Here is a 20,547-nt window from a genome sequence, read left to right as displayed (position 1 = left end):
AAAGATTTTAACATATTTGACCCCTGTGACCTTGAACATTGATGAAGGTCATTTATTTGAACAAACTTGGTAGCCCTTCATCCAAGCATGCTTCTGGCCAAATATCATCATCCTCGGCCTCTTGGTTATTCAGAAGAAGTCGTTCAAAGATTTTAACATATTTGACCCCTGTGACCTTGAACATTGATGAAGGTCATTTATTTGAACAAACTTGGTAGCCCTTCATCCAAGCATGCTTCTGGCCAAATATCATCATCCTCGGCCTCTTGGTTATTCAGAAGAAGTCGTTCAAAGATTTTAACATATTTGACCCCTGTGACCTTGAACATTGATGAAGGTCATTTATTTGAACAAACTTGGTAACCCTTCATCCAAGCATGCTTCTGGCCAAATATCATCACCCTCGGCTTTTTGGTTACTGAGAAGAAGTTGTTTAAAGTAAAAAGTTATAAATGCACACGACTAATATTTGACTGTATCCATGGATACGTACAGGTAGGAGTCCTTGTCTAGGACTGGGTCTTTTTTCTCCCTTTCCCGCTCCACAGCGAGTTCCTGGACGATCTCCTTAAGCAGCAGGTATTTCTTTGGAATCTTGTGGCGCAGTAATTTCTCTTGGCGCCGCCCTACAACCATCAATTTCATTCAAGCAAAGACATTCTTACTTCCACAATAAGAGTTGCAGAATTCTTACAAGGTACACATATTTCGTGTAATCCTTAAAAAATCCAGTGTTTTATAACACCTTACATAACAGGTAAAAATCTACAGGATGTATGTGTGAAAAGTTTCAATGAACACTTCTGTAGTCTATAGCTTTCATTACCCAAATTGATAACGGATCTTAATCTACAGTGAAGTATCTGCTGTCAAATTTTTCACATTTTGACTTCTTTGCAAAATAAAATTGAGCAAATTTCATTGATTCATTTAGAATAGAAAATGAACATTTACATCAGGAGCACTCTAGTTAAACAAGGGCCTAATATCTACATTTAGATTTATTCTACTCTATCCAGCATTAAGGACAGACCACCTGATTCAAAATGACATAATCTTACAAACAACAGACACACATACGTGGATGTTTGAGTTCAAACACTGTGCGGTAGATACAGTCGACGAGTTTGTTGACGTCACGGCGGCTACGAGTACTGATGTTGATACGAGCAATGATGTTAGGAAGACCACACTTGTCCGGCTCCTCAACGAGACAAAACTGTTGATCTATGAGCTTGTTTAAGTCCTCTTCCCAGTTCTCTGTGAAATTCTTCTTGGTTGCCCGAGCCTCTATTACATCCTTGTGGGTCCCGATGATAATCACTGGCGATCCTGGTGCCCTTGCCTGCCAGGACCAAAGTCTCATACATAACAAACATATATACATTTCATTTCTATGTCAGTTCTTTTAAATCTGGGTTTTTTTCAGGAAAAGTGAACAGTTTTACATTCAGTTCTCTTAAAGCTAGTTCCCTTTCTGAAGGAAGTCAGCAATTTTTCAATCAGTTCTCTGAAAACTGAATTCCCATCATCAGGCCATGCAAGCAACTGAGTAAACATTGAAGCCATAGGTAAAAGTGAAATTTCATTTTTTTTGATTACCTTACTAAAGAAGTATGCATTTATTTCAGGGGTGAAGCTATGTATAGATTGAATTAAAATACAGAAATGTTTTTATTCTGCATAAGTTTATTTTGATAAAGTATTACTTTAGTCAGTGGTCAGGAGTGGTACAGTGACCATTAATTACTATTTATTACTGACCTGTATTACTTTAGTCAGTGGTCAGCTGGAGTGGTACAGTGACCATTAATTACTATATATTACTGACCTGTATTACTTCAGCCAGTGGTCAGGAGTGGTACAGTGACCATTAATTACTATATATTACTGACCTGTATAACTTTAGTCAGTGGTCAGGAGTAGTACAGTGACCATTAATTACTATATATTACTGACCTGTATTACTTCAGCCAGTGGTCAGGAGTGGTACAGTGACCATTAATTACTACATATTACTGACCTGTATTACTTTAGTCAGTGGTCAGGAGTGGTACGTACAGTGACCATTAATTACTATTTATTACTGACCTGTATTACTTTAGTCATTGGTCAGGAGTGGTACAGTGATCATTAATTACTATTTATTTCTGACCTGTATTACTTTAGTCAGTGGTCAGGAGTAGTACAGTGACCATTAATTACTATATATTACTGACCTGTATTATTTCAGCCAGTGGTCAGGAGCGGTAGAGTGACCATTAATTACTATATATTACTGACCTGTATTATTTCAGCCAGTGGTCAGGAGCGGTAGAGTGACCATTAATTACTATATATTACTGACCTGTATTATTTCAGCCAGTGGTCAGGAGCGGTAGAGTGACCATTAATTACTATATATTACTGACCTGTATTATTTCAGCCAGTGGTCAGGAGCGGTAGAGTGACCATTAATTACTATATATTACTGACCTGTATTACTTCAGCCAGTGGTCAGCAGTGGTACAGTGACCATTAATTACAATATATTACTGACCTGTACGTATTACTTCAGTCATTGATCGGGAGTGGTACAGTGACCATTAATTACTATATATTACTAACCTGTATGTTCACCAACCACTGCCACATACTCTGTACACCCTTTTCACCATCGGTCAGTTTCCACATGACGAGGTAGAGTGACCTTGCTGATAGAAAGTACTGGTGGGTGGCATAATATTCTCGCTAAAATGGAAGATAAACAGATTTTACAATAAAATCACAAAGATATTTCTTTAGATAATGCTATACCTTGTATTTACATTGCCCCTATATATTTAAAGTTAACAGTAATACTTAATATTTTCATCATATTTTCTGAAAAGCAAAGGAACAAATGTTTTCAAACAGAAGGAAAATAGGCTTAGAACTTTGCTGCGACTAGATGACATTTTAAAATTGTTAATGTGTTCACACCACCACAACTAGTGCAAAATTTGAATAGTTTTAAAGTTATTCCATAATTAATCATATGGGGAAGGTGGAAGGCACCTAAATAATTATACAAGTGTATTATTGGTGGTGGGTTTAAACCGATATCTGTGTACCATTCCTGATATTAAATCACTTTTAGTATTTGATGGGTGGTGGGGTCTCTAACAAAGCTCCTCCCACCCCGCCTATACAGTTATTTCTGAAACAGTACTAACAATACATATTTTTTCTTTAAGAGTAACAAAATGATCATACATGGAAATTTGATGGTTTCATTTCGGATTTCATTTACATTTCCCTTATGTTGCACAATACTTCAATACTTTTAATTGTTTCTTTATATTAATGAAAATGATGCTAATGAACAGACAAGCATTGACTCTCTATACAGAGCCTCTGTTTTACCTGTCCACCAAAGTCCCACGTCCTGAAGGTGATTGGTCCGTGCTCCCTACTCTCCCCAATGACCACCTCATGGATGTCAATGCCCACAGTGGACAGAGGTGCGTCATCATCGGTAGGGTGGGCCTTCTTGTCCCGTCGCTCTATCCAGTGCTGCAAGAACACACAGATACCATCATACACCCATCATACACCTGTCACATCATGTACAACCTATACATATACACCCATCATACACCTGTCACATCATGTACAACCTATACATATACACCCATCATACACCTGTCACATCATGTACAACCTATACGTATACACCCATCATACACCTGTCACATCATGTACAACCTATACATATACACCCATCATACACCTGTCACATCATGTACAACCTATACATATACTCCCATCATACACCTGTCACATCATGTACAACCTATACGTATACACCCATCATACACCTGTCACAGTACGTACAACCAACACATAGGATACGCTCAGCCCTCAAAGTACTGTATATACAACCAACACACATAGGATATACAACCAACACACATAGGATACGTTCAGCCCTCACAGTACTGTATATACAACCAACACACATAAGATACGTTCAGCCCTCACAGTACTGTATATACAACCAACACACATAGGATACGTTCAGCCCTCATGATCACAGTACTGTATATACAACCAACACACATAGGATACGTTCAGCCCTCACAGTACTGTATATACAACCAACACGCACAGGATACGTTCAGCACTCAAAGTACTGTATATACAACCAACACACATAGGAAACATTCAGCCCTCACAGTACTGTATATACAACCAACACACATAGGATACGTTCAGCCCTCAAAGTACTGTATATACAATCAACACACATAGGATACATTCAGCCCTCAAAGTACTGTATTCCGTCTTTGTGTATTGCAGAGTTATCTTCTCTTATGAGCAGGTATTGATTATAACGTCATTTGTTGGTGAGAGTAACGTCATCAATTTTTGAGAAAACGAAGTAATTTTCTCACACAAACCAATGACGTAACAATCAATACCTGCTCACAAGAGAAGATAACTCTGCAATATGCAAAGACGGAATATACAACCTCACACAAATAGGATACATTCAGCCCTCAAAGTACTGTATATAAAACCTCACACACACTATATACAGAACCCATCATGCAGTCATCTCTGTATATGGAACCTGTACAAGCATTGGAAATATTTTGTTTAGACTACCATTCATTGACTTTTAACATCACTGCGGATATTAGTTGTGCATGACATTATTTTAAAGTATCAAACTTTAAATTTTATACAAAGAAATCTGACTGAATCAATATCAGGAGTACACAGAGCATTAGGACAGTTTGGTTTGTTTGTGTTTTACGTCTTATTAACACCTATGGTCATTAAAGATATGTCAGATTTTGGGCATTTGGTCAGACAAGACACGGCCAGTGAAGGAAGTGGTTATAATTAAGATGAAGAACCGGTCATTTTGGGTCATCAAATCCTGTTGAAGTTTACAGTATGTATTTATAGGGCTATGTTGGTAATAGATCAGGGTTCACTTTATTTCCATCTACATATTATGAAATTTAGTGACCATCAACAAGACTTAAATGACCCATTAGAATTTTACCTTGTTAAGCTTTGGATATCTAAACTTAACAGAGTAAATACATGTACCATTTATACATTAAGGTCCCGTTTAGATGTACGAAACAAGCTGCTCCTCGAAAGTATCTATTGATTTGTGAAGCGTGGTAAACAAAGGGCTATAACTTTGTATATAGTGTAGGCATGTGACTCCATTCTAGTATTCCACACTCCACCAACCAAACAGGAACTCCCATACAAGTTTTAGCAATTGAGCTAGGTGACAGAGTATACAAGACTGCCCCAGACAAAGTGACGTATAATGAACAAAGGGCCATAGCTTTGTTTATAGGGGAGCAATAGAATAGATCCAATTTTCAGAAGGTAACAGCCATTCAAAGAATGACATACAAAATTTGGCTATTATAGATGACAGAGTATAGGAGATACACCCTGGTAAGAGAGAGGCATGGATTAACTGATGGATGGAGTGCAAACCCATAATCCCCATCAGTAATGTTTGTGGTGGGAGTGGCTAATTAGATAGAATCGCCGTACTTCTATCCAGTGAGAGTTGAGAAAAACTCAGACAGGATAACCTGCCTAGTGGAGAGAAATGATACTTAGGTAGGTAGCTCTTGGTATAGACTTGAACCTACGGTAGGAGGTCGTATCCCCCTGGGTGTTTTCCTGTTCTTCCTGATCTGTCGCAGCAGTGATGTCTTGCCTATTTTATGGACACCAACAAACATCAGGTTCATACAGTTGTACTCTACTGCCCTGTAAGGAAGACACTAAATGTCAGATACATACAGTTGTACTCTACTGCCCTGTAAGGACGATACTAAATGTCAGATACCTACAGTTGTACTCTACTGCCCTGTAAGGAAGACACTAAATGTCAGATACCTACAGTTTACTCTACTGCCCCGTAAGGTAGATACTAAATGTCAGATACCTACAGTTTACTCTACTGCCCTGTAAGGTAGATACTAAATGTCAGATACATACAGTTGTACTCTTCTGTTCTGTAAGGAAGATATATATATACTAAATGTCAGATACATACAGTTTTACTCTTCCGTTCTGTAAGGAAGATATATATATACTAAATGTCAGATACATGCAGTTGTACTCTACTACTCTAAGGAGAAGAGACTAAATGTCAGATACATACAGTTGTACTCTTCCGTTCTGTAAGGAAGATATATATATACTAAATGTCAGATACATACAGTTGTACTCTTCTGTTCTGTAAGGAAGATATATATATACTAAATGTCAGATACATGCAGTTGTACTCTACTACTCTAAGGAGAAGAGACTAAATGTCAGATACATACAGTTGTACTCTACTGCCCTGTAAGGTGGATACTAAATGTCAGATACATACAGTTGTACTCTACTACTCTAAGGAGAAGATACTAAATGTCAGATACATACAGTTGTACTCTACAGTTCTGTAATGAATTCCTCAAAAGATTTTTTTGTAAAAAAAATTATATAAACTAATTTTGACCTTTCTGTAGGTGGTGAATGTTTTTTAACAGATGAGTTTATCCCATATTTCAAAATTATATCATGATGGTAGTCTGCAATGTTTTGTTTTCCCTTAGTAGAATGACTATGTACGCTTACTCCTCTAGGATTGAGTGAAGAAAACCAAGGATGTCACGGGGGGTTTTAGATGTTCTAATCACATCCTGAATGGGGCCCTGCAGAGGGCAAAACTCAAGCTCCAATGTTATCAAATTCTTCAAACAACCAAGCTCTGGGGGTAGCTGTATAGGAAAGAAAAACGACGTTTTCAGATTATTTATGATCTAATATGCAATGTATATAAATGCAATGACTTCATGAAGTAGCTAAGTGTCAGTTTGATGGCCCACTCTATGGAGGGGACTCTATCTGTTTTATCGAAGTACATAATGTTATCCTAACACTGGCTAGATCTCTAACTGGTATCCATGGATACCTCATCTGACATACCCTAGTCAGGGTGATCTTTCCTCAGTGTTTATATAACAAACGAACAGAGACGGAAATATAATGAACTCTGTCAGAATGTTGATTATAATTCACAGGCTTTCATCGCTCACTGCTTCTAAATTGTATTGTTTAATCCTAATTAAAACAAAATACTTGCTACTTAGTTACAATCTCATTCAATTCCTTTTTTATGATAAGCATCATGATAAGAAACACCACGAACAATTATTTGCCACAGAGATGCAATGTACTTTATAAATATCGAAAAATGTCAGCATATATTTCATGATGTTTAGTATACAGTGCAAAATGTTAGAATGTCTATATAGCACCCAGAATGTCTTTGAGAGCTACCTTACTGACCATCAACACGCCATTAGTCACTGTACTCACCTCCGATACCATAGACCTGTTGAGGGACAGGCGTTTCAGGTTTTTAAGATTGCCAATCTCTGGAGGGAGGTCAGTGAGACTTTTGTTGTGGCTGAGGTCAAGACTGGTCAAGTTGGGGAAGATGAGGCGACGGGTCACCTCATCCGCTACCCCTGGCAACACACTGAAGGATCCCATCTGGAAAATGTCAAAGTAATCAAGTTTTTGAAAGATGATAAATGAAAATAGATCAGATGTGAAAAAGTACCATGTTTCAAGATAGAAATTGTAATAATTACTGACACCTGATGCAACAAATACATTTTTTTTTTAAATTATGAAATAAAATGTTTATGATAATAGACATGACCTTTCAAACAGGAAATAAAACATGTGCACTAATACACTGCATCCTAATAATACAATATACATACACCTGACAACCATACATCACCATCCTTGATACTACCAAGGGTTATACTCACTTAAGCTTTCTGCACCCCTAGAATATGTCATGGCGATATTGAAGGCATGAAGATAGCTGTTTGACTGGTCTTGCATAAAAATTGCACCAATTGCTAGGCTGCTTGCTACCTGTCCTTTGATGATTACAGAGGAACAACTACAAACTTTAAAGCCTGTCAATTTTACCTTTCCACACAATTCTTTTGACTTACGTTAAAGGAACAAACGAGTGCAGCATGTACAGAGCCTTCCATTTGTTATGAAATATTCCATGGGTGCAGAGAGTATTAGTGAGTGTAACCCATAGAATACACACACAATTCAAGTAAATCTGAAATACATGCACAGCGTTTTACACTATATGTCAATACACTACACATAGACTAATACTACACATTTGTACATACACATCATGTACTTGTTCAAGAACTATGCAACAAATGTTATATAATTTTATGACACATATATATAATCTATTGAGATGAAAGATGTAATAGCCATTAAATAAATAGGATCTGTAAGCACACTAACCAGAAGAGCGTGACACATGAGCTAATCTCACACAAATTGTGACTTTTTTTCATTGTGAAGTAAGAAAATGCAATAGGTCTGGGGTCAATGTTTACATGGGAGAGTATTGTCTTTGTAGGTTAATTAAGGAATAATAAGGATTATTTTTTGGGTTATACAGTATATACAGAAGTAAACTGTGTGCACTTTAAATTTGCATAAATCCAAGTTTTTTCTGTATATACTTTATAACCCCAATAATAATTTTTGTTATCGCTTATAATTTTATTTGATTAGTCAGACAACATTTTATAATTCATAGTTAGAGAATATTTATTCATTTCTTTAAAAAACAAAAACACAACATTGCACAGTAATCTCATCGCAAAACATCTTCAACCTATCAGAAGTTAGAATAACAGATACCGCACCAAACATTGGCTTCTGTTTTTTAGGTTCTACGATATAACCTGGAAAAGTCTACCATTGGAGGAATAGCCAACATTAAATTATTAATGTATAAAGAGAAACACATATATCAGAGGTCTGATACATACACTAGCTGTAGAGCCGAGGGAAGATGTAGAGCCTGTCCTCTGAGGATTGGCGCCCTCCTGATGTTTACACACGATCATCTTCCTCAGGAATCTGTTGCTGCTGAGGTTGAGGGTGTCCAATCGCTCAAGAAGGGTGTGATTCTGGTGAGTACAAGTGGGCAAGTAGCTGTGACCAAAACCTGGGGACACAGAGTGGGGCGAGATCCTCTGTCTATAAAGACACACAGGATAAAAAATAGCAGTTAGTTAGTTATATAGAATATCACGGGAAACAGCTAAGTACCACGTGTCATAATACTGAAAATATCACGGGGAAAAAATAAGTATCATGTGCAATAATACTGTAAAGAAATGTTTTACTTAAAACATTATTATATATAAGCCGCTATTTCACATTCCGTAAAATTTCCAGAAAATGCAACAGTCACTTTAGATGAACTTACAAATTAGACAAGAGGCCCATAGGGCCTTTATCGCTCACCTGGATACCAAAGCAATCATGGCAAAATATTCTCCGAATGAGATCAAGGGAATATGCCAGACCCCAAGGCCAATCCTTGTAGCATATCTGTACATGTATTAGATTCTTCATGCCCAGCAATTTTATGTATGGTTATGGAGTGGGGATCTCAACTGTTTCCAAGCTTTGACTCAGAAACTAGGTCCCTAGGGTTGTGGCCACCCCAAGGATCAATTCTAATATCGTGACTGCACTTGTCTCTTTTTGCCCAGCATTTGTATATATAGTTTTGGGGTGGGGATCTCAACCATTTCAAAGTTATGACCCAGCGGTTAAGTCTGCAAGGTTGGGGCAGACCCTGGGGTCAATTCTAATATCATGACTGCATTCGTCTTTTTATGCCCAACAATTGTATATATAGTTTTGGGGTGGGGATCTAAACCATTTCGAAGTTATGACCCAGGGGTTAAGTCTCCAAGGGTGGGGCAGTCCCCAAGGCCATCCTGGAAGCATATGTGCAATCATCTCTTTATACTCAGCAATTGTATATACCGTTATAGGGTGGGGCTCTCAACTGTTTCCAAGCTGTGACTAACAAACTAGGTCCCTAGGGGTTCGGTCAGACCCCAGGGTCTATTCTGATATCATGACTGCATTCGTCTTTTTATGCCCAGCATTTATATATATAGTTTTGGGGTGGGGATCTCAACAGTTTTAAAGTTATGGCCCAGGGACTATGTCTCCAAGGGTGGGGCCAGACCCTATAGCCATCCTGGAAGCAAATCTTCATTCTTCTCTTTATACTCAGCAATTGTATACCATGGTTATATGGTGGGGATCTCAACCATTTCCAAGTAATACACCTCTTTTGGCCCCAACCCTTAGCCCGGGGGGTCAGCCCCACCATTTGTATAATTTTGAATCCCTGCCTCCCATGAATGCTTCCGACCAAATATGATTGATATCCATGGCATAGTTCGTCAGTAGAAGTCGTTTATAGCAATATAGCCAAATTGCCCCCTTTTTTGCCTCGCACTCAGCCCCACCATTTGTATGAATCCCCACCACCTAGGGATGCTTCCAGTAAAATATGGTTAATATCCACCTCTTAGTTCCAGAGAAGAAGTCACTTATAGCAATATTGCAAAATTGACCCCTTTTTGCCCTGCCTCTCAGCCCCCTGGGGGGTCAGCTCCATCATTTGTACAATTTTGAATCCCTGACACCTAGGGATGCTTCAATTAAATATGGTTGACATCGACTTCTTAATTCCAGAGAAGAAGTCGCTTAAAGCAATATAGCCAAATTGACTCCTTTTGGCCCCGCCCCTCAGTCCCCTGGGGGGGTCGGCCCAACCATTTGTACAATTTTGAATCCCCACCACCTAGGGATGCTTCCAGTCAAATATGGTTGATATTCATGACCTAGTTCTACAGAAGAAGTCGTTTGTGGCAATATAGCCAAATTGCCCCCTTTTTGCCCCGCCCCTCAGCCCCCTGGAGGGTCAGCCATATCATTTGCACAATTTTGAATCCCCACCACCTAGGGATGCTTCCAGTCAAATATAGTTGATAACCACTTCTTAGTTCCAGAGAAGAAGTCGCTTAAAGCAATATAGCCAAATTGACCCCTTTTTGCCCTGCCTCTCAGCCCCCTGGGGGGTCAGCTCCATCATTTGTACAATTTTGAATCCCTGACACCTAGGGATGCTTCAATTAAATATGGTTGACATCGACTTCTTAATTCCAGAGAAGAAGTCGCTTAAAGCAATATAGCCAAATTGACTCCTTTTGGCCCCGCCCCTCAGCCCCCTGGGGGGTCAGCCCAACCATTTGTACAATTTTGAATCCCCACCACCTAGGGATGCTTCCAGTCAAATATGGTTGATATCCATGGCATAGTTCTACAGAAGAAGTCGTTTGTAGCAATATAGCCAAATTGCCCCCTTTTTGCCCTGCCCCTCAGCCCCCTGGATGGTCAGCCCCATCATTTGTACAAATTTGAATCCCCACCACCTAGGGATGCTTCCAGTCAAATATGGTTGATATCCACTTCTTAGTTCCAGAGAAGAAGTCGCTTAAAGCAATATAGTCAAATTGACCCCTTTTGGCCCCGCTCCTCAGCCCCACCATTTGTACAATTTTGAATCCCCACCACCTAGGGATGCTTCCAGTCAAATTTAGTTGAATTCCAATCAGTGGTTAAAAAGAAGAAGTCGTTTAAAGAAATTGTTGACGGACGGACGGACGGACGGATGGACGACGGACACCACGGTTTGGCATAAGCTCACCTTGGTCCTTCAGACCAGGTGAGCTTAAAATTATGATGAAACTCAATTTTTGTGACATATATGACCTCTTCCCTGTATGATCAAACCTCTGTGTCAGCATATTTATACCATGATCTTTGGCTGGTATACTTACACTCTGCCGCGGTAACACATACTGGTACTGGTGTCAGCACCATATTCCCCATCCCAGGGGGTCAGGTTCACAATCAAATTTCCACTTAGGTCCAGCGTCTTCAGATGCTGAGGATATATTCCCAGTCTGGACGCACTGTCTAACTTATTTTGGGCAAGGTTTAAGTTCTCCATGTGTGGAGACACACAGCAAAGCCAGCGTGGGACTTCTGTTATAAGGTTTTGTGATAAGTCAAGATCCTTCAGACCACTGTGTTCTTTACCTGGATGGTTGGCAAGGTCAAAGTCTGTCTCTTTCGTGTCAAGATGACTGCACCAATAGTTAACGTGTTTCACATGGTTTTCACCTGGGGAACCTATTATCATTGAGCTCTCAAACTCTGTTATACTTCCATCATCAATGCCCGAGGTCCTGAGAGATGTGACCTTAGGCTCTGGAAGGGATGCTAACTTATTGTGAGACAGGTTCAGCACCACTAGCGAAGGACAGCACCAGACATCTGCAGGAACATCCTTGATCAGGTTGGAGGCTGCAGACAAGTGTTTCAGTGACATCAAACTGAAGAGATATGAAGGTAATGCCTCTAGTCTGTTGTCATCGATCCTTAGTTCCTCCAAACAACTACAGCTTACTACCATGCTGTCCTCAGTAGGGAACTTAGACAGCATATTCCTGGACAGGTTCAGTGTGTGCAGAGATGGGAGTTTAAAAAACACTCTGGGAACCATGACTCCAAGTTTGTTGTTGGAGATGTCTACCCTGGTAATGGCAAACAGGGCGAAGGAGCTGATGGTCTTCATCGTAAGGTTGTAGTGGTAAGCACAGCTCATCAGCCAATCTTCCTCCACTGTAGTCAGTCCCTTTAGGTTCTGCCAGCGTAGGTAGACAGCCGTCACCGGGAACATCTTCTTATAGTTGATGTTTATGGAAGAAAACTGACCTGCTTCTTCTGAGGGTCCACACAGTGACTCAAGGTAAGCCCCCTTCATGGCTGCCTTGTTGATGGTGTGATCAGCTGATTTTTCCTTGGTACTCTTGTACTTGAGCAGGATAGGCAGTAGGTTCTGTCGGTCACGTACAACATATGTAAAAATAGAATTATCTTTGTCCTCAGCCCCATACCGCAGAAGTTTGTCCAGAGTGAGGCTGTCCTGATTCTCACAGGCGACTAAGAGCGCTGACACATGGCGACCATTTTTGATGTAAAAACTGTTGGGATCAGCCTTCTTTTCCAGTAGTAGGTTAACCAACACATGATTTCTTTTCTTTATCACTGCATGGAGGGGAATGAACCTACAGGCGCTCTCAACATTCACCTGAAAGGGTTTACAGTGATTGAGAGACCCAACGTCTGGTGTAACAGGTTCTGAAGTGTCCCCTAACTGACTTCCTGAAGCCATATGACCAAACGTTGGTGGGCCTGTACTAGTGGCAGGCACCTCAAAATTTAACATGTACTCAAGAAGGGAGCAGTCCCCGTCTAAACAAGCCAGGTACAGGGGAGTATGGCCAAACACATTGGGGGAGTTCACATCAAAAGGGAAGGAGTAGATGAGGCTACTTGCCCCAACCTCCACGCTAAGTTCTATCATCATACTGTCTGGGTATGAGAACTCCAGTAGCTGTTTTACCACAGCAACATGGCCGCCCTGGATGGCTTTGTGCAGTGGAAGGTTCTCGTCTGCTGACTTGGATTTCACTATGTCAATACATCGCTGGAATGACAACAAACAAACAACTTCTGAATTCAACTTGAGTATATATAAACAGCTTCAATATGCGATAATAAATATCCAAATTTACGTTAGCATTTATTTTCTGCAGCAGCCCCATTTACATGCATGTAGGCTAAAACTAAAGCACATAATTATAAACTCAGACACACAAATGACAATTCCTACCTACAGCATGTACAGTAAACTAGAAAATATCACTCAATGATATATTTTACTTCACGAGTAAAATCTGTATTTGCTCAGTTTTGAGTTTCCCTTCACAACAAAGATAATATGTAATTCCTTAGCAATGAACTGATAAGATGTAACTGCCTTCATAAAGGAAAGGGATAAGACAGGAAGTTAAATTGTTGTTAACGTTTCTACGTATTGGTTTTCATCACATACCTTGAATGTTGTTCTAGTAATACAAACAATTTTCAGACCATGAAATACAATGTTCTGTATTGCACATTTGCAATACGGAATGTTGTATTTACCTACTAGCCGGAACTACTTTTTATGGGAATCCCCTTGTCATGGCAAACTGAAAAGTTCACGGTATTTGCAAAAAATATCCAAGTTTATAAAATCTTTGTATCGATCTCTACCAAATATGGAAGGTATGTGATAAAAGCAAGACCACATACTTGTGTTTTTCTATAACGAACCAGAAAGCACTCATTTATTGCGCGGACGTATATATACTCACTCGTGCGTTCCGCGCACTCCTGAATATATTCGTCCGCGCAATAAACTTGTGCTTTCTGATTCATTAGAAAAACACAAGTGTGTGGTCTTGTACATATATAGAGAAATCTAAATCATAAATGTATTGAGTTGGTGATCTACAAAACCTGATTGGTAGTTGTTTTATTTCCATGGTTACTTACCTGAAGCAGAAGGAAAAGTATCTTGCTATCTCCCTGTTGACAGATAATGTGGGCTGGTCCTTCACCGGTATCCCCGAACACCTGAGGGTCTGCCCCCCAGTCGAGCAGGAGGGCCACCATGTCATAGTTACCTTGATTACAGGCCCTGTATAATTTATAATAGTGTTAATTATTGCTTACAATCATACAATACCACCACGTTTATAGGTAATTTGTTTTGTTACTAATGGTTTTAATCTTTATCAAAATATGAGGTCCAGAGGGTCTGTTTTACTCATCTGTTACTAAAACTAAGTGCATATTTTTCTAAATTTCCAACACTAAGAACGTAGACTTAGTACCAAATTAATGTATGTTTAGTCCAATTTCATTATAAAACCACTATACCTGTAACTGAAAATCATGTATCAACAATACCTGTGACTTTGAATGCTTATTCTAATTCTGGTTGGTAAATTAAATATAGTGTATACATGTACTCAATATACATATCTTACACCTTTACTGGTCTGATGAAGATGGCAAACTTTATATTTTAATTGTCATCAAAATGTCACAGATACATGTTACAATGATTATATGACCCTGTATGCATACGAAAAATAGAAAAGTTCCATCCCTAATGTTGAGAACCCGACACACAGATCTGACCAAGTAACTTACAGACACAGAGCCGTGAGGCCATCTTCAGTTATCTTCTCATTGACTAGACGCTTAGTGGACTCGGCGACATGTAGGGCCGACTTAACGGCATGGATGTCCTCTCTCTCACAAGCTTTAATAAAATCTGCAGAACAATACATATAGGATGGATAAAATGAGATCTGCTTATAAAATCTTAATTTATTTCTGTACTCTGATTAAATAACTTCTTTATCTCCTTCCCTACTCTGATAAAAAAATGTCTTTATCTCTTTTTCTACTCATTTAAAGGTAACTTTTATCTCTTTCCCCACAATGTATCATTTAAAGCTTCTGTTGATAAAGTCTTTGCCTCTTTCCCTGCCTGGTATCATTCTCAAGGATATCCCCTGAGCTGTTTTGAACAGATGTATTTTAATTTAAAATTCTGATTAATTAATGATCTTATTGAAAATAAGTTCTACAAATACTTTAACTGAATTTTGTACATATATTTATTTATTGATTCAGTATCATATACTATTACCTAGAACAACAAACCAATAAGAATGAAATTGTACAGTCCCTAGTTCAATAAACATAACAAAAGTTAAAGGAAATTACTACCAATGCTTCCCTGTGTTGTAGTTCCAGAAAAACTTAAGTTAAGGAGTTCCTTAACTGAAGAAACATATGTGAAGCTGGAATCTACACACAAATGTACATGATACTAGTCGTTGACAACAGCTAAAGGATTGCCTAGAGTAATGTACAGTTTACATGTACTTGACTATAGAAGAAAATAAGAAGAGTTGTAAGAGGAGAGGAAAAATACACGGCCAGACTGGGGTTCGAACACTAGATCCTCCGAAATCCGCTACAGAGTTAAAAGTATAGCCACAGAGATATCAGATCAGCTATCAAAACAGAAGTACAACCTACATCTGTCATAATAACCAATCCAAATATTTGAAAATGTTAACACTTAATGATCATACTTTTCCTGTGACCCTCTGCCAGTCTATCTCTTCGATCTGAAACAGTCAAAAACAATCAATTTTAGAAGCTTGTATTATGGCGTGTAGTGCGTATACAGCCTAGTATATTATACAGGCCAGTATATAGTACAGACCAAATAATCAAGGACTAAATTTATGTTTCTTAAGAAAATAAATGTTTCTAGACAATGTACAAGCACAAGTGTACCATCTGCAGCCATAGTTGACTGAACTGATCAGGACCATGTGAATTTGTCATAAATAATAATAATAATTGGAGGTTCTTATATACCGCTTTATCACATCCTAGTTCGTAGGTCGTCTCTAAGCGGTTCACAAATTATTATCCATGGTTATAGGTCCTCTGCAACCAGCCATTACATTTCTCAACTCCCTGGGGAGAATACAGCTACAGCCGGAGCTGCCATTTCGGCGCTAACAGCTAGCATTCAACAATTCTAGCACTGCCCAACCACATACTTATTTACAGCCGAGTAGGCTGGAACAAGCAAAAGATAAATGACTTCCCACTACAGACAACATAAAAACGACGGAAAACAGCTTGATCAGTTATCATGATATATGGGTTATTATGATATTTTTCTCTGGCAAATAGGATATAATAATAAGCGGGTTCTACTGTATAGGTCTTACCATATTTACAAGATTTTCATATTCACAAAATGAACCCAAACTGCCAAACACCCTTGTTTAAATATGCCTGAACATATCTTCATGCGACATGTGAAATATAGATTGATTCATTTTTGTAATTTAACACCTATTATTAATAATTATACAGATTTGAAAAAATCTGTTCTGTAAAATCTGTCATCATGTTCAAGCCTACCATTCTCTCTCTCCAAACATTGTATGAAGTCAGCACGCTCTATGTTCCTTGCTAAGGAAAGGGGAGACAGCCCTAAAACGTCTACAGCATACAAATCAGCGCCATTATGAACCAGTAGCTCTACAATCTCCCTTTTTCCATCAATCAGAGCACAGTGGAGAGGTGTCTGTCAAGGGAGATAATACTGTTCACCACAAATGTCAAACCTTGAAAAATTCATTTCAAAAATGTGATTATTGAATTTAATACATGACCTGCAAACACACGTTTCACAGTCATATTTGAATTGTCTTTCCTTGTTTGAAACTTCAGTGTCTTAATACAAAAGACAGTGGCTTTGTAGGACAATGAGGACATCACTCAGATGTCCCACTTCAGGAGTACAGAACAGCAGATAAGAATTGGATTCTAGTATATAGTACAGCATTTCATATAGCAGAATAATAGATCCTATAGTATAGTTGAAATACCATGGTATAATGTAAGAGTATGTATAGAATACAAAATCTGACAATATAACATGGTATTTCAACTTTGGTTGCAATTCATAAACAAAAAGCTCAAGTCAAGTTAAGTATCCACTAAATGGATCAAAAAGCATATATACAGAAATTCATGTGATGTCCATCATGAGATAGAACTGCGTTGTAAGTTTAATTGGTTGAAAACCAATAAAGTTTAATGTATTTTGAGGATCAGAGCTAAACTTATTATGATGACTTTGACAGAAAATAATATCTTTACTATTTCATCGTTTAGCCACAATCATTCAGATGAGACATAAAACGTAACGTATCAATGACAAGGAAACTAACTTACTCTGAGATTGTGCATTTCTCCTGCAGGAATATTGGGATCAGCTGTCAAGAAAAAGGTTAAATGTACTTTACTGACAAATATACAAAGTATCATTACTGAAGTAGTAATGATACCTGCTATTGATTGATATGAAATGGTTGAACATCACTAATCAAATCAATAAGACATAGTAGCATTAATAATATTGTTGTAGCAAATATTGTCTGCAGATTTCATGATGTATTTATGAATACATTACTGTTTATAAATGTTTAGGAGTGAATAAAGATCAAATCACACAAGGAATGTCAGTTCTTTTCACCTGAAACCTATTTACTTACATGGTCTAGAAAGTAAAGAGAATATACATTCTGTTGCAAATTAAAAGTTAAATTGATGTGAAGTAAGGAAAGGGAATTCAATACTCCTGCATGCATGGTCAAACATTCATATAAAGGAAAAGAACTTCTCAAAATTAGATTCTCACTTAGCTTATAACGATAAGAGAAAATGTAACAGTTGTACATGATGTAATAACATATCTGCATGTCACATAAGTTTGAATTTGAATTCTGAGTCACACACCGCCATACTCTAGGAGGATGCGGAGACACTTGATGCTATTATTGGATACTGCTGTGAAGCAGGCAGTGCGATGACAGCGGTCAGTTATGTTGATATGGTTACGACAATCGCCCTCCAGTAGACATCGGAGCAGTTCATCATTATCAAACAATGCAGCCTGGATCAACTCTTCACCAGCAAAGTCATCCATGACACAATCACCTCCCCTCTACAATGTACATTCACATCTACAACACAGGTTTGACATGGATTTCGTATAAAAGTTTATATTGTATTTAGCTAAGAACGCCTGCATATGTTGGGGGATGTTTCTAATGTACCTTTACAGATCTCCGCCTGATAACCACTTGATTCTCATATATGCATATATTTGTATAAATGTAGAAACAACTTTGTGAATTAAGGTGGCATGGTTAGTTACACTCAGGTAACATGTCAAATAATAATTCTTCTTACAGGTTCATCACTATCCACAAATAGCTTAAAGGACTACAACTTATCCATTATAGTTGATGCTGGTTGGCGAACATATTTACATAATATTGTATATGTGCACAGAACACCATATTTTCAGCCATAAATTTATTGTCAACTTGATCAGGATTTACATCATGTATACTACTCATCTGTATGCATATCACTATAGTGTTTATTGATGTATACACGTCCGGTATCCTAAGTATTATTGTGATCTACCAACTAACAAAGCTACATGTAGGCCTAGGACTACACAACCCTAAAATATGGAATGCTAGTCGTTTCGGTAACAGGTCGTTTCGGTAACAAGTCGTTTCGGGAGTCCACAAGTTGTTTCGGGACATGACACAAGATATTTCGGGACTTAATCAAGTCGTTTTGGGACATATACAATTTTCACTTTTAAATTACATTTCGCTCCCGTTTCATATAAAGTCCTGTAAATACACAAGTATGGTTTTAGTCTATGAGCTGTGTCACGACTTACCCGTGCTTGGGATCATTAGTGTTACCGGTTTCTAGCGCTTGAGGGGATACCTTAGGCTACCAACATTTACCCGATTGACAGTGTGTTGTTACCTGGTGAAACTAATCTCATTATTAAATACAGATCTAGGGGAACTTTTGAAATTCAACATTCAATTTCTTTCGTTATTGATAGGTTGATTCCTTGTTTGAGATTCCTTGTTTGATATTGTAATAATATGTTTTCAATTCACTCTATTCTCCATTATTGACATTAAGAGACGAATGAGTTAACATTGATTCTAACAATGTTTTAAGCATTTTATTTTTGATAATTGAAATTAAATTTCATGAAAGTAAAAACGTGAAACACATAGAATATGTTTTAGACATGAGAATCAATTCATCAAAACCAGGAATATATGTTGAACATTGTTTTTATGTTGTGCATTTGTGTCTGTGTGAATATTATTGTAGCGGAATTGGACTGGGTCGATCGTCGGCTACCAGATAGCTCAATTGGTAGAGCATTCGTCTATAGTTCGGAGGGTCCCAGGTTCGAACCCTGGTCTTGCCGTGCATTTTCCCTCTCCTGTTACATTATATATATATATTCATGTTTTATTCAAATCATGTAAATAGTAAGTTGTTATAACTTTTATCAAATCGATTGTTTAAATTTATTTGACATTAAAATATGTTTAAAGAAAAAAGACAATGGTATCTACAGAATGAAAAAGAAAATCCCGAAACTACTTTTGACATGTCCTGAAACGACTTTCGTCTTGTTACCGAAACGTCCCGACACCAAAATATGTATGACATGCTAGACTACACGTAATTATTATAATTTACAGGATCTATCACGACGACAGGCGCGCCCAAAGGCAACCACTAACTGTCACACACCTCGATTATATTTGTTAACAGTTTCGCTCTGATGATCATCATTACCTGAAATATTATCCCATAATCAGGGTAGATAGTGGTCTGTTACACAAATGTATCATTCATCTGTATGCTGGGCACGCGTTTTTCAGAAATACAAAACATTAGAATAATGTGATATATAATTTCGTCACATCATACATACGCAGAATTTAAAAATAGCTAATTGAAAGTTTTAACCCTTAGCTGTCATGTGATAGGGATAAAAATATTAATTAAAATGAAAGCGGAAATAGGTTTTTCCGAGAAGGCTCGAAACAAGCATCCGGTTTTCGGGATGCATCGTACCTTTTCTTGCTTTTGCCTTTTCGTTCTGTTTTGTCTACTAAATAAAAGATCATTGACCAAATTCTAGCTGAATTGACATGAACAATCTTTTTAGCACTATGCCATATAGCATGTTTTTAAAATTCTGGTAAGTTCTACGGT

The 20,547-nt window shown here is 38.0% G+C and overlaps 1 protein-coding gene and 1 non-coding gene across 2 annotated transcripts in view; one reads left to right on the top strand and one right to left on the bottom strand.

Annotated features, from left to right (window-relative positions):
• The window catches only part of LOC110453917 (leucine-rich repeat serine/threonine-protein kinase 1-like), a 40,433-nt gene extending 20,099 nt beyond the window's left edge, over nt 1-20,334 (bottom strand). Inside the window, exons 1-16 of the mRNA XM_021503150.1 lie at nt 20,125-20,334; nt 18,229-18,455; nt 17,665-17,705; nt 16,846-17,011; nt 15,996-16,031; nt 15,040-15,163; nt 14,377-14,521; nt 11,769-13,483; nt 8,886-9,096; nt 7,375-7,551; nt 6,631-6,773; nt 5,652-5,772; nt 3,385-3,534; nt 2,608-2,730; nt 1,081-1,345; nt 494-626 (exon numbers count right to left, since the gene is read on the bottom strand). Of these exons, the coding sequence (XP_021358825.1) occupies nt 494-626; nt 1,081-1,345; nt 2,608-2,730; nt 3,385-3,534; nt 5,652-5,772; nt 6,631-6,773; nt 7,375-7,551; nt 8,886-9,096; nt 11,769-13,483; nt 14,377-14,521; nt 15,040-15,163; nt 15,996-16,031; nt 16,846-17,011; nt 17,665-17,705; nt 18,229-18,418 (3,740 nt within the window). The 5' untranslated portion in view covers nt 18,419-18,455; nt 20,125-20,334. The remainder of the gene's footprint in view (nt 1-493; nt 627-1,080; nt 1,346-2,607; nt 2,731-3,384; nt 3,535-5,651; nt 5,773-6,630; nt 6,774-7,374; nt 7,552-8,885; nt 9,097-11,768; nt 13,484-14,376; nt 14,522-15,039; nt 15,164-15,995; nt 16,032-16,845; nt 17,012-17,664; nt 17,706-18,228; nt 18,456-20,124) is intronic.
• On the top strand, nt 19,675-19,747 carry Trnay-aua. The gene has a single exon. It is a non-coding gene; the product is annotated as a tRNA-Tyr (tRNA).
• Nucleotides 20,335-20,547: the final 213 nt, after the last annotated feature.

Source organism: Mizuhopecten yessoensis, unplaced genomic scaffold (assembly GCF_002113885.1).
Source record: "Mizuhopecten yessoensis strain PY_sf001 unplaced genomic scaffold, ASM211388v2 scaffold7547, whole genome shotgun sequence".
Classification (NCBI taxonomy): Eukaryota; Metazoa; Mollusca; class Bivalvia; order Pectinida; family Pectinidae; genus Mizuhopecten; species Mizuhopecten yessoensis.
The sequence above is the reverse complement of the archived record's forward strand: the minus strand, read 5'-3'. Positions and strand labels throughout refer to the sequence as shown.